This window comes from Hoplias malabaricus, chromosome 12 (assembly GCF_029633855.1).
Source record: "Hoplias malabaricus isolate fHopMal1 chromosome 12, fHopMal1.hap1, whole genome shotgun sequence".
Classification (NCBI taxonomy): Eukaryota; Metazoa; Chordata; class Actinopteri; order Characiformes; family Erythrinidae; genus Hoplias; species Hoplias malabaricus.
In genome coordinates this window covers 31374284-31387808 of record NC_089811.1, presented here as the reverse complement: position 1 = coordinate 31387808, position 13525 = coordinate 31374284, and the positions used below count along the sequence as shown (strand labels likewise).

The 13525-nt window shown below is 38.1% G+C and overlaps 1 protein-coding gene across 4 annotated transcripts in view; it reads left to right on the top strand.

Annotated features, from left to right (window-relative positions):
* Positions 1-13525, top strand: part of mylka (myosin, light chain kinase a) — a 63540-nt gene that overhangs the window by 9962 nt on the left and 40053 nt on the right. For 2 of the 4 annotated variants that reach the window (XM_066686086.1, XM_066686085.1), the window contains exons 1-2: positions 3679-3819; positions 4355-4511. The exons of 1 other annotated variant lie outside the window; for it this stretch is intronic. In XM_066686086.1, coding sequence (XP_066542183.1) covers positions 3806-3819; positions 4355-4511 — 171 coding nt within the window. In that variant the 5' untranslated portion in view covers positions 3679-3805. Of the gene's footprint in view, positions 1-3678; positions 3820-4354; positions 4512-13525 lie in introns of those variants that run through there. One more of the 4 variants, XM_066686087.1, reaches the window with a different exon arrangement.

The window sequence follows — 13525 nt, the reverse complement described above, 5'->3', positions numbered from 1 at the left end:
GCTCTGTTTACTAGCTTCCTGAGTCTGGATTGGAGTACTATAGCATTATGTTACATACATGTCATGGAAGAATTTATTTCAGTGAAAATGCATGTGTAGCCCAGGTCCCCATAGCCTGGATAGAAGGGGGCTTGCTAAAGCCATGCCAATCACATGCTGGCTGTGATTCAACTACAGTGGTAATGGCCAGGGACGAAGCAAAAGCTGAACAGACAGAGTTGGGGCTGTGGCAGTCATTGCCATGGTACACAAATTCAGAAGAGATCTTTGCATGTGAGCAAACAAGTCACACATACAGTTTAGTTTTGTGGAAATGTAAAGGAATATATTAAAACGGACCTCATTAAATAGTAGGTTGTGAGTGCTTTGGAAACATACTTCCTGCTTTCCAATGGCAGGATGAAGTATCATTGTATATTCATCAGCATATTGATATATTATTTAAATCCTGACATTCTAGGCCCATCGAGGTGAAGCTTAGAGCGAGCAGTCTCTCTCTCTCTCTCTCTCTCTCTCTCTCTCTCTCTCACTCTCTCTCTCTCTCTCTCTCTCTCTCTCTCTCTCTCTCTCTCTCTCTCTCTCTCTCTCTCTCTGTCACACACACACACAGTGTTTAAAACTCCTGCAAATTCTGACCACACATAACATTTGAACTTTTATTATTTAAAAAAGTATTACATTTAATTTCACTGATGGAATGTGAATGTGACTTAAGGGGCTAAAAATCATGCTCCAAGATTTACATGTGATTTCAAATTGTTTGGAATTTTATTTCTTCCCAAAGCACAATTTATCAAATATTTGCTTATTATGTGCAGTCATGTTTGATAGCACAGCAGAACCTCTGAACAGTGCTATGAGGCGGATTTAAATTGCGTAGATTTACCAATTTCCACACGAATTCCATTAGCCCCGGTGGTCCTATCAAAGTCTATACTTTGGTGATGTCAACATGTTACAGAACAATAGGGCCAATGACCTTGACGTGCTTGATTAAAATGCAATAAAAATGTCCATTCTAATTGATTCTCACATGAATTCAAGATATTTTGGATGATAGGCCCCATCATTAGGGTCCTTGCTGAAAGCCGAGTGATGGACGCACTATAAATGAAAATGTACCTAAGGGCATGCAGAAATATGGATTTAAGAACTATGTGTTCTCTTGAGACAGGACTGGAGTCTTCCGGGTCCAGCAATAACTTTCATGCTATGGTGCTCCAGACAAAAATTCACACAGACAAAAAAATATAATAAATAAATAAAACAGGCTGCACCGGCAACCAGAGAATGGATTTATCCATAGATGCATGGCACTGTATCAGAACAGACAGCGATCACAGCTGTATGTAATTTTTATTCTTTGATGCTGAAACACTTTTGATTGACACTAAAATCAGATTAGTTTGTTTTTAGATTAGCCAAGCTGGGAGCGCATGCAACAGTGGAAATCATTTAATTTCATTCTCTGCTGGTTAACAGTCCATGCAGGCCAGCTTCCTTCATTATGAAACTAATAGGCCATAAAGGCTCTACATTTTTAATGTACATTACAGAGAATATGTGAGATAAAGACAGGAGAGTGAAAGTAGAAGCAAGAGAGGGAGGAGGAGGAGGAGGAAGAAGAAGGTGAAAAGGAAGTGAGGGCCACATCAAACACCCAGCTGTATTTACACAGCTATTGGATCACATCATCATGTTTCTTGCATGCATGCTGAATACTGTTCTGCATTATGTTGAGATTCTACACTTTTAATCAGTGTTACTGTGAGGGCTTTTTCAACTTCATGCACAAAATCGTTCCTGAACTCCTGACCTCACAACGTAGAGACTCAGCCAAAGTGAGATGCATGAACTAGCATTCCACAAATGCAGGACCTGCTGACCCGAAGGAGGAGAAATGTTTGTGGTTTTAGTGTGTGTGTGTGTGTGTGTGTGTGTGTGTGTGTGTGCTCAAAACCATTGATATATACATAAGTCTGTCTTTTTTTTGGAGGCATTTTGCTTTTACATATTGACCCAAAGATCTAAGTATATACTCATAAATCAAAGTTGGACTTCGATGTTCTGGTCCATGGATCAAAGAAAACACAGCTCCATTAAAATATATTTTTTATATAACTTTGCCCAGCTCAAGTACTTTGAGTTTGTTTATTTATAGTAGTGTGCAAAAGACATTTAAACTGACATTTTAAAAAGATATTTGACTTTTCATTCCCTTACAAATATACAAATAGATAATAGAAGTGAATGACATACTGGCTTTTTTTCTAGACATTAAATAAATGCAGACTGGTCTCTCAGTTTTGAGCAATATTTTCCTGATTAAGGAGTACTGAATGAAACAATAAGGCATATACTTGGGATATAAAATATTTCCCAGGAGCAATTACAAAAGTAGCCAAACATGAGTTAAATGAGGACAAATATTTGTCTTCCTTTAACTCATGTTTGGCTATTTTCTATATAGATTGCAAAGTTGCGTAAAAAATATACTAAAAATTACAATTGTGTACAATAGTTAATGTTGTTGTTGTCTTTGTTTTATATATTTTTTTGTATATTTTAAGTAGTTTAACCACAATAGTTTAAAATCTGTGACCTTTTACACTTTGGGTCAGGGGTTGTAATACTGTGCCAGTTCAAATAACAGTATCAGATGCACTTGGGTCTTATGATCTCCAGGGAGAGAATGTGCATATATGGTGTTAAAATTATGAGCAAAAGGGGTGTTTGCTCTAAGTCATATGAATGGACAGCATAAGAGAAATTTTGGAGTTTAGTTCATGTACTTATCACTTGGGTTCACTTCACTGTTATGTATAGATAATGAGACGTGTAGGTTATTTTTTCTTTAACAAATATCTCAGTTTTTTATCTCAGTTTATAAGACTAGTACTCCTTTGGAATGTTATTTCTCAGTTTACTTTCAGATTGAGACATTTCTGATAAGATGAATATGACATGAATGACCTTATCTCTTTTTAAAAACCTGCAGCACTAATGTTCTTATTCTCAGCTCATATCTCTACATTTTTTGCCTCTTAATGTTTGTTTTTTCTAGTTTAATTCCAATTTATGATAAAACAATTACTGTGTGAGAGAGAGAGAGTGTGTGTGTGTGTGTGTGTGTGTGTGAGAGAGAGAGAGAGAGAGAGAGAGAGAGAGAGAGGAGAGAGAGAGAGAGAGAGAGAGAGAGAGAGAGAGAGAGAGAGAGAGAGAGAGAGAGAGAGAGAGAGATTACAGGGTAAACATGGGACTAGATATTTTAGGAATATAGAAAACATTACATATTCAGCTTTAACTCTGCTGCAGGAGAAGCGAAGCACTCTCAGAATTACAGCACTAAAACATGACTGAAGTGGTAACCTCAGAAGTATCCTTCTGTACCATTAACTGCATGCAGTAACTTCTAAATTTTGTTGAAGTTATATTTTAAAATTACACTGATTTTATAAACCCTTTTTTTATTAAGGGCTTTTATATTGATTTCCTGCCCTTAATGCACTGCCCTTAAAAAAGCGTTATATATCTAGTCTTTAATAAAAGGATATTATAATGATAATATTTCTGTCAAATGTGTTATTTATTTATTTTTATTTATTTGCACATCCGGGAACATCGTGGGATGATTTCACCTGAAACGTGAACCAATCACAGTCCAGTATTTAATATTATGTAAATAAGAAAATTACAGAATGGCGGATGTTAAGCAGCGTACACTATTCCGCTGTTAAATACCTCTCCTACGGGCGACAGAATGTAACTGCTACTACGGAACGGAACGGAAAAGTTACTTAAAAGTATGGCGTGTTACAGGTGAGATTATGAGAGAGTTTGGAACCCAAAGACTTAATTTAATCTAACGGTCAACACAATTTAGACGAATCTTAATATAAACTCGAGTTTACGCTTAAATTGATACGCTAAATTGAAACGTGGACTAATTTAAGTTGGAACGGAAAGTTCAAATATGAAAATGGAGAATAAATCCGACCGCAGTTGCCTCGTCTCGAGTAGTACGAAAATTGTGAACGAGACTCTGTTCAATAAAATGCTAAACGCAGTTTTTCACAATGTCCTGGTCTTACTTTTTGCTTTGAGGTGAAGGTTTTCGGGAACTTAGACCATTAACAGGTGAATATCGGGCACATTCACAGTCTTATGTCGTAATGCAAACTGTAACAATTTATTGTTCAACAAATGTGTATGTATTAATTATTGTTGTGGTACGGTATGATATTAATCTAAAATAATGTGTCGCCCTCCCTTTTAATGTTACAATTTTTCTGTCTGTGTGCTACATTTTCTTTCTCTCTCTCTCTCTCTCTCTCTCTCTCTAAAAACCGCAAAGAGTTATGGGAGATGTTCAGTTGGTGACTGGTTCTTGCATCTCGAAAAGCAGTCTGACCATGGGGAGGGTTTCTCCGAATAACCAAGCACCGGCCTTCACCCTCCCTCCCCGTAATGCTCGTGTGTGTCTTGGAGGCACTGCTCGTCTTGAGGGCAAGGTAAAATCAACCCATTCCCCACTATTCTTTCAGCTTCTGTTTGTACTGTTGACCAACACACTCCAAACTGATTAAAGCTACATGTCTGAGTGTTTTATGGTTTACCATTTTATGGTGCTGTCTAGTCCAGACAAATAGGAAAACCGAGGCAATCTCAAGCCAGACCTCAATACACCATGAGGAATGAGAGAAACACTGGGATTTTACCTCAAATCACTCCATGCTGCCTATGTAGTGTACTATGCAATTAAGTCAAGAAAATACTGAATCTAGATCTACCAAGTGCATTATATATTTTTAAATACAGCATTATTTATACTTTTTTCCATATGTGGTTTAATGACATCACTGTAGGGTGTGAGGAGATCTTTGCCTTTCAGCCAGACATAGGCATGCTGTGCGATGTCAGCGTTTTCGAAAATATCTGTTTATCTTCAGGAACAGTGACAAGTTTTCAAAAATCTCCACCTTGGAGAGTGTTTTTGAAAACCTCTGTTTTCAGTGTTTTGCATAGATGGCAGGCCAAAAGCAGACAACAACCTCAGATTTAAAAGCATAAATGGGTCTATGTGCACCGGGCCTCAGATTACTCTGTTGTTTTCTGTGAAAATTCATAAGTAATCTGTGCCTAATAAAATGAAGCGCATCTTTGAATTAAATGCATTCAAGTGAAAACTTCCTTTCAAATGTTTGACTACGTATCACAACAGTGTAAAAACAAATCTAGGTAAAATAGTGAGATGTTTATTTTAAGTCTAATTATTTTGAAGCTTGCTATTAGAAGGGTTTAGAATACAAATATACAAATAACAAAACAAAATTATAGATGTTACCCTTTGGAAGAAAAAGTTACTAGTTCACTGAAAAGAATGGATATACAGTGGAACCTCTACCTACGAACTTGATCTGTTCCGTGACCCGGTTCGTAAGTAGAAAAGTTCGTTCCTCGAGTCAATTTTCCCCGTTTAAAATAATGGAAAAGCAATTAATGCGTTCCAGCCCCCACCCTGAAAGTCACATTTTGGACTGATATATGTTTACAACACTCTCAAATTAGTAAAAAAAAATACATGTAGCATTACTACAAATAAAAAAGAAATACAGTGGTAATAGTAATAAAAAAGAAATAAAGTTTTAAGTGGTTAACTATCGCTACCTTGAAGACGTGACGACTGGCTGGAGCAGTAACACAGGCACTGGCTGTATGACAGGAGGTGGGGGGTGGGTGGAATAACGGAGAGTAGGCGGGTGAATGTGGGGAGACGAAGCGTAGATACGGCTTAACTTAGCACGAATTTCAATGTCTGCTATTGACACTAATGCTGAATTGCTAAAGCTACAATTTACTAATCTTAAAAGCTCACTGAAGTCTGGACGCGCTGGGAGACTCGTCTATTGGGGTCAGTGGCCATTTCCAGCCACCGGCTTGTACACCCTCTTGCCATAGGTCAGGAACAACTTCCTCTTTCCAGGTGAACTGTCTGCTTAAACCCTTAACATATTTTCTCACTTTTCATAAGCTTATGGTAGTCAAGATCACACCATTTGGCAGTTTCAACAAAAAATTATGTTCTGTAGATTCCCATCAGAGACTTTTGTTCTTTATTACATTTTATATTGTTTGTTTGTCTGGTTATTTATTTATTTATTATTTTATTTTAAACAGATATGCAGGATAAAGCACGTTTGTGCTGATCTGTTGCAGCCACCCTCCAATACATGTGTGTAAAAAGTGAAAATAGGATGAATATTTGAAGAAAAATCTCACACACACACACACACACACAGAGTAAAGTCTGCAGAGATGGAGATGGAACATGCCTTGTCTTCAATTCTGAGACGTATTGTCAGAAAGCACCCAGCCTTACAGACACTGCACACACTGCAGCTCACACTGCAGGAGATGTTGGCAGAACGGTGTGATCTAAGCCATGAAACTTTCAGCACACTTAGCAACAGACATTCTGGAGAGATTGCACACTACTACAGGGTCCTGAAGAGCAAGTGTGAGGCAAAATACTCAGAAAAGCAAGTGATATTTTTAATTATTTAAAACACACACACATACCTAATACATGTTTATATACACATAGTTGCCATGTATGGCAAAGCTGTAACGTGCATAACCTGCAAGGCCCCAAATGTAATTGCATGAGACCTTGTCATAATATTGTAACAAATTAGCCACATGGGATTAGGAGTACTTCAGAAAACCTTATTCACTCAAAGGGGACATATACCTCTTTGTCCACAAGTCAACACAGTTCCCTGGAGGGTAAATAAAATGTCTGTGACATGCACTGATTAAAATACCACGTGGATCAAACAGCACTGCACTTTTCTTACACTGTCCAAACAGCTCCCTTTAGAGTGACTGTATGTAGCTTTTGTTGAGCTCTTTCATCAAAAAAATCTCACAAAAAGATAGCCGTACTACACTCTACAGGTTTTCATACGTGTAAATTGGTAAAGAACCTTAACCAGTGAGGTTTTTTAAACATTTAAAAGGTTATTCACAGTCACATATCTTAAGCATGTTTTTTTTTTTTCCTTTCATTCTTTATGGAATCTAAAGTGGCATCGCTCAAATAACCCTTTAGCTCTTTTTATTTTTAAGTGTTTGTGTCTAATTGCATGCAAATTTTCTTTAGAATGGAGTGCAGATTGGTTATGATTAGTTTTTATGTATTTGTTTATTATTTTTTTATATTTAGCCACCCTGAATGGGGCTAGAGTTTGGAAGCACAGCGAATAAGTTGGTATACTTGAAGGATAGTTCTTAGGGTAGTGATTATTGCGTTGTGTTCTGTGCATGTGTAAAAACCTGATATTCTGTATACATCAGTGTCTTAACTCAAGCCTTCTACCATGCAAAAAAAAAAGAGCTGCAGTAAACAGATGTACAGCTGTAGCAGAGCAATTCAATTCATAACTGTTGTCTGGAGAATGGAAAGTTGGAGAGGACATTAGGCAGACAGACTGTTGCAGGGATAGTCTTCAGTTTTGGCCCATTAGCAGTTCGGATAAATCCAGTATTATTTTCAGGTTTAGAATGTGAAGCGTGTGTGCGTCTGGTCCAGACTGACACACACTGGCTGTAAATCTAACCTAAAACAACAATGGAGAATCAAGGGGTCTCTTTAAATTAAAGTTCTGCTGCTCCTGGTTTTTGGAGCTGTACAGTAGTATGGAGGACTTATGCTCAGTGGTGCCATTTCCTGATGAATTCCTATGTTTTCAATCAGCTTGACACCTGCTGCAGAAAATCACAGCATTGTTCAATCTAATAGCGGTACTGCATAGATTCAGTGTGTATTTCCTCTGGCTGTTTAAAGCCTCATATTAATTTTAGTGTGATTTAATGTTGAAATGGATAATGAGTGATGAAAATGTACGTGTAGTTTGGGCTAATATAGGCCTAGTAAACTGGGATAGCCTTGTCGTGCCTGTGCTAATTCATCTGAAAAACGGGTCTAAGAATGAGCTCTGATAGGGATTAAAATACCTTTGTCTTGTGACTTTGTTTCCTGCTGTACTCCTGTTTTTATTTTCTTTCTCAGATGTTTCAGAGTTACTGACCCTGTTTGCTTTGATGATCAGAGAGCAGACTATTTTTAGAGAAGGTGTCTTTGACTGAAGTGTCATAATCTGTTTAGAAAAAAAAAAAACGAAGTATGCCATGTGGGAATGAATAGGAACATTCCGAATGAATGTTTTTGTTGATGCAAAGTGCAGTTCATGTTTATGCAAAATATAATGGAATTTGTCTGATGTGTTGATCCAGAAGGACAGGAATTAAGTTCCAGTTGATTCTCCAGTTCTAAACATTTAGGAGTCGAGACAATTTCAGAACTTTGGAGTTTGGAGTCACAGAACCGGCACACAAACATCTCCCGAAAGAACATCTGGTAGCACGTTAAATTACTAATAAATCACTTATAATGGTTATTAGTAGACGATTTTATATTGCAGTTATTTTTGTCAAGTCTCACGTTCTATTTGGGAGAAGTATCAACTTTCTAGAGTTTCTGGAGTTGCAGAGTCAAAACTGGTTCACCCAGAGGAGCACCCTGAGGGGTTCCTCAACATCTGCACATTGAAAGATTACACTCATATGCACACAGAGCTCTCTTTTGTCTGATTTATGGAGAAGAGCGAGAGCAAGGGCAGGGCATAGGGAGCTTGTAGGAGTTGCATGGTTCCCAGAAGAGCTGAGGGTGTTGAACATGTTACACTGTGATCTTGCACTTTCTGGCAACATCAATCATCCTTCTTATGCACACACACACATTTTGAAGTAGAAAAAGATGATGTGAGTGCTTGGGGTGGATGAGAGAAAGAAAGATAAAAGAGAATTCATTAACTATAGTGAGACTCTCCAGCGTTACTTATAAAATTAGCCTTTAAAACACTCCAAGGCGCAGTTGAGCCTCACCCTGTAGAGCAGTGAGCCCAACTCTGAGAAAACATCAACTTAGCTCATACTCTCTGCTTTTTCTGAAAATGTAGTAGGTTCTTGGAAGACTGCACATCTCTCGCAACAGTAGCATTTGTGTCTCAGGCTTTTGCCTTGGAGTTAGTGTGCTGGCATTTAACTTGGATACTTACCACCTGGTTTTATTTTATTCAGAATGCTTGTTGCACATTTGACAACAATAGCTGACTGTCCAATGCCCTTGTACCATACCCAGTTTATGTTCACAGTCTGATTCTCAGATTACAACATTTGGTTTAAACAGTATTCCAGTAGATGTTTGAATCGAACCTCAAAACTATTTGTACTAGCAAGGATACACATTCTGTCTGTACACTAAGCACTTTTGTAAGTCTGCCAAATGCTGTGAATGTAAATGAATGTATCTCAGGTGTTCCGTGCTTTAATGCTACATCTCCTTTCCTACCTTTTTTCAAAATGAGAAAATGCTTCTATGAGAACAAGGAATTCACTGAGGAGGTAGGCATGTTAGCTTTTCTCTTCATTTGTCCTCCTCTCTTTTCCTTTCCTCTCCCCTTTTCATTTTCTCCAGGTCAACTAGAGGCAGACCATGCTGGGTTACATAATATTCTTCTGGTATGGAGCATAAATGTGGAAGTGTGTGAGAGGCACAGTGTGAGCAGTAGTGCAAGGTATGCTGTTTGAAAAACCTGACAGGACGGGAGCTTATTGGAAGCATATGTGAGAGATTGCTACTCTTAAGGTTTTTTTTTTTTTTAATTCTCCTCTCCTTGTTTTTTAGTTGAGAATGGAAGATGAATATAAATGCCTTTCACCCAAATAATAATTCCTCCTGACTCTTAGGTGTTCATGTTTATTAGGAATCCTCTTTCTTGGGCAGGTTACTATCCTTGCTAGGTTTTGACAGCAAAAGTGATGCCAGGAAAATTTGATAACAAAAAAACATCAGGTTCAGTTTTCTGATTTAAGCAGCAGCCTGATATTTCAGCTTCACTGTGAATGCATTCTGAGCTGTTGTTGTGAGGTACTTTTGCATCTTAAATGGACTAAATTATATTTGGCCACACTACAATTGTGTAAAACTGTGTTTCACCAGTATTGGAGGTAAGGCTAGGGTTTGGGTCATGGTCTGGATTAGGACTATATCACGATTTGTATTAAATTCAACGTTAAATGTGATGTTCACAATTGTAATTTTTATCATTTTCAGAAAGTTACCTCACCATATGTTAGCACTTCAGGCTTTTTGTGCACTGGGAACTGGTCTAATGTGTTTAGGAAGCCACAGTGTTAGTATAGGAGAAAAATAACAAACTCTCTCGATCTGGTATGCTAGGCTTCCTCGCTCTGAAAGCAAAGAGCCCTCCCAAATGTTGAAAATCATGAAGAGGTAAGGATATTGCATTATTATTTTCTCTGTAGGTGGGTAATACTGACTTATGATGTTCCCAATTATTTAGGTAGGACCCCACTCAGGAGTGTACAAAATTAAACTTGAGCTGCAAGGGATTTTATGTTGTAATTCAGTGTAACAATGAATAATAAAAACATAAGACAACAACCGCCACATACAAAATTGTTTTTTTTTTGCCTGTAAACATCATTCCACTTTTTAAAGATGCAGAGCTTCTGAACGTGAACATACTAGAGAGAACTACTGTTCCCCAACATCGTAGACATTCACTTTTGAAAATTGAAGATGAGCTTGTATGAATTATAAGTGGCTACAAATCATCAACAAGGTACACTTTTATAATGTGCTGTCTGATTTTAGCAACATTCAGTTTCATTCTGAAAAGGGGAAAAAAAAGACTTCTGCTTTAAAAACTGTGTCTACACTAAAGCTCATTCTGTTTTATGTGAGAGACATTTGAAACTTTTGTCAAGTGGGTTGTCCAAACATTCCCTGGCAAAGCTTTGGAGCAGTAGTATAAAGGTCTAATTAAAGGACAAGAAAACAAAGTTTATCTTAATTACTGCCCTCTTTAAAAGCGTTGTAAAATATAATATTAGTTTGTGAAACTTAAGGCTTTAAACAACTGGTATTAATTTTTTATTAAATTGAGATTTATGTTTTGCAGAAGGTATGAATTCTGGCTTTAAATACTAGCTTCATAAAAATCTCAGCAGGCCTGTGTGGGTTGTTTCTATTTGGCATCCTTTGCAAGTGCATTCTCTCTTTTTGGTCAGCAATAACAATAGTTTCTTGTCTCCTGTCTCCCTCGCTGAGGCCATTGCCTTACTTCTGTCTGGTTGTGAGAGCAGAGAAAGGGAAAAAATTAAAGTCTTTATGTAAACAACCCTATGTTTTTCTTTCACTCCGCATCGGATCTGAGTGCTGCTGGATTCTTGAGGTAGAGTGCTTGACCACAGTCTCTGACTCGATGCTTGGGTCTGAGCTGGGTCCAGTGGAGAGAAGGAGAGAGAGAGAGAGACAAGAAAGACTGTAGCCAGCTCACTGAGGAAATACCACTGCTGCTTTTCTTTAATAAAGACTTTAGAGCTAGTATTGCTATTTTTGGTCAAATCCAAGGAGGACTGGTGCCTATCTCTGTGAGGTAATGGTTGATTTGTTCTGAAAAGAGAGTTGCTGTTTGTATGGTAAGAAAAAAGGATTGTTCACTTAGTTTCATACTTTTTTTATTTTCAGTGTTTTGTGGAATTTTGAAGGCCATCTGGTGCCAATCTGTTGTCTACAAACTGTCAAGCCATATTAATTTGTATTTTCTGTCTGAAATCTATAACAGCTGCAGTGGTTAGTACTTCTGTCTTTTGTTACAGTCACTCATTTGAAGTAAAGCTGGAGCTGTGAGTATGCTATTGGTTTCCATAGGTAATGCACCATGCTTTTATCATGGTCCTTTTGCAAAATACAATTTTTGCTCTGATATGCTGCAGTGCTTTTAAGAGGAGGCTTTGTAAAGAAGCACAGGGAGAAAGAAGAGATGGTGATTGCCAAGTGCCAAGATCCTTAATGCTTGAAGAAATGTAGGGACACATGCTAAAATTAAATGAGTCATCTTCAAAAACTTGGTAATGCAGTTACTAACATATTGAGGGGTTAGTGGGAAATGAACTGGCATTGGACAGTGAAATAATAGGAGGTCATCAAAGGCTGTGCTGATGGAGCAGATTTAGTGAACAGATCTCTCTGCACCTTCAGTATACACACAGGACTCAAAAGTGGGCCGGAAATGGAGAGGGGGGAAAGTTTCCTTCAGTAAGTGTGCTGCTGTTGATAATCAGTAACTTGGTTGTTAATGATGAAGGTTTCTCTTATCATCACTATCTGAGCTGAACTGCGCCTGTGTTCAGTGCTCAGGGCCACTGTGGTCTAAGGCTTGATTATGTTTGCAGTAGGGCTGTCTCTACAGCCACCCTGTTTTAATTATGCCCTACAGATTCAAACTGTTTCTTACACACACAGCTGCTTCCTTTGGTTAAGCACTAACAAGACTGAAACAGGAAAACCAACATTTGTTGTTACAGTAAATGATGCTGTTTTTAAAAAACAAAAAAATAAAACAAAAACAAAATGTACAGACACCTATGGTAGATTTACTAAGGGCTTTATACTTAAATTCATTAATTTATTTCTTCACTATCTGTAACCCTTATCCAGTTCAGGGTCGCTGTGGGTCCAGAATCATTGGGCGCTAGGCGGGAATACACCCTGGAGGGGGCACCAGTCCTTCACAGGGCGACACTCACTCACACACTCACACCTACGGACACTTTGGAGTCGCCAATCCACCTACCAACGTGTGTTTTTGGACCGTGAGAGAAAACCGGAGCCTGTTTTTAGTTATATAATTTGATTGAAAAATGATTTGATTTTATTTGGGGGGGGGAAATGTATGGAAATTATATAAATTGTCATAAGGCTATGTGATGGTCTAATTTATGTTCATATTCACTTAGTCTTTCATATTTGTTGGACTTAAATAATATGGATTTGTTATTACAGAGACTGGGGTGGATGACGCTATTTAACTTTGCTGAACCCTTTTTTAAATTTGTAATTACATGAGTGCAAAAATGTAACTGGAGCTATTACCAAATTGAAAAGCCTAATGGTGCTTTCCAGTGCATGAGTCCTGCTCTGCTTGCTTAAACACTTTTCCACTAGCACTGCTCCCCTGCAAAATAGAGCCAGTGACGTCACAAAACCCTCTCTAATGCGACTCGCGGGCTTTTAAAACCACAACAACGATGGCAACCCGGTTCTCACAGATCAGTTTTCCTTGTTGCACGTTCAGCTTTTGCTGGAAATTTTTGGTCGGTCATTGGCCCAAGGAGCATTTAAACCTCTTCAAAACACTTCTAGGTGAAGTTACAAGCTGCCGATGTGAGTCAGATTTATAAATAAATGTGAAACCTGCTGTAACTTAAGAGATTTAACAAGCGGTGTGTTTGTGCTGGATTTGAATGAGCTCTTCATTTTGTGGTGTTTGACATGTCTCTCAGGCCAGTCAGTGTTCTCTGGGATTTGGTACCAACTCGGCACAGCTGGAACCTGGTGTGAACAGGGACTGAAAAAGTACCTGGTTCCAGGGAC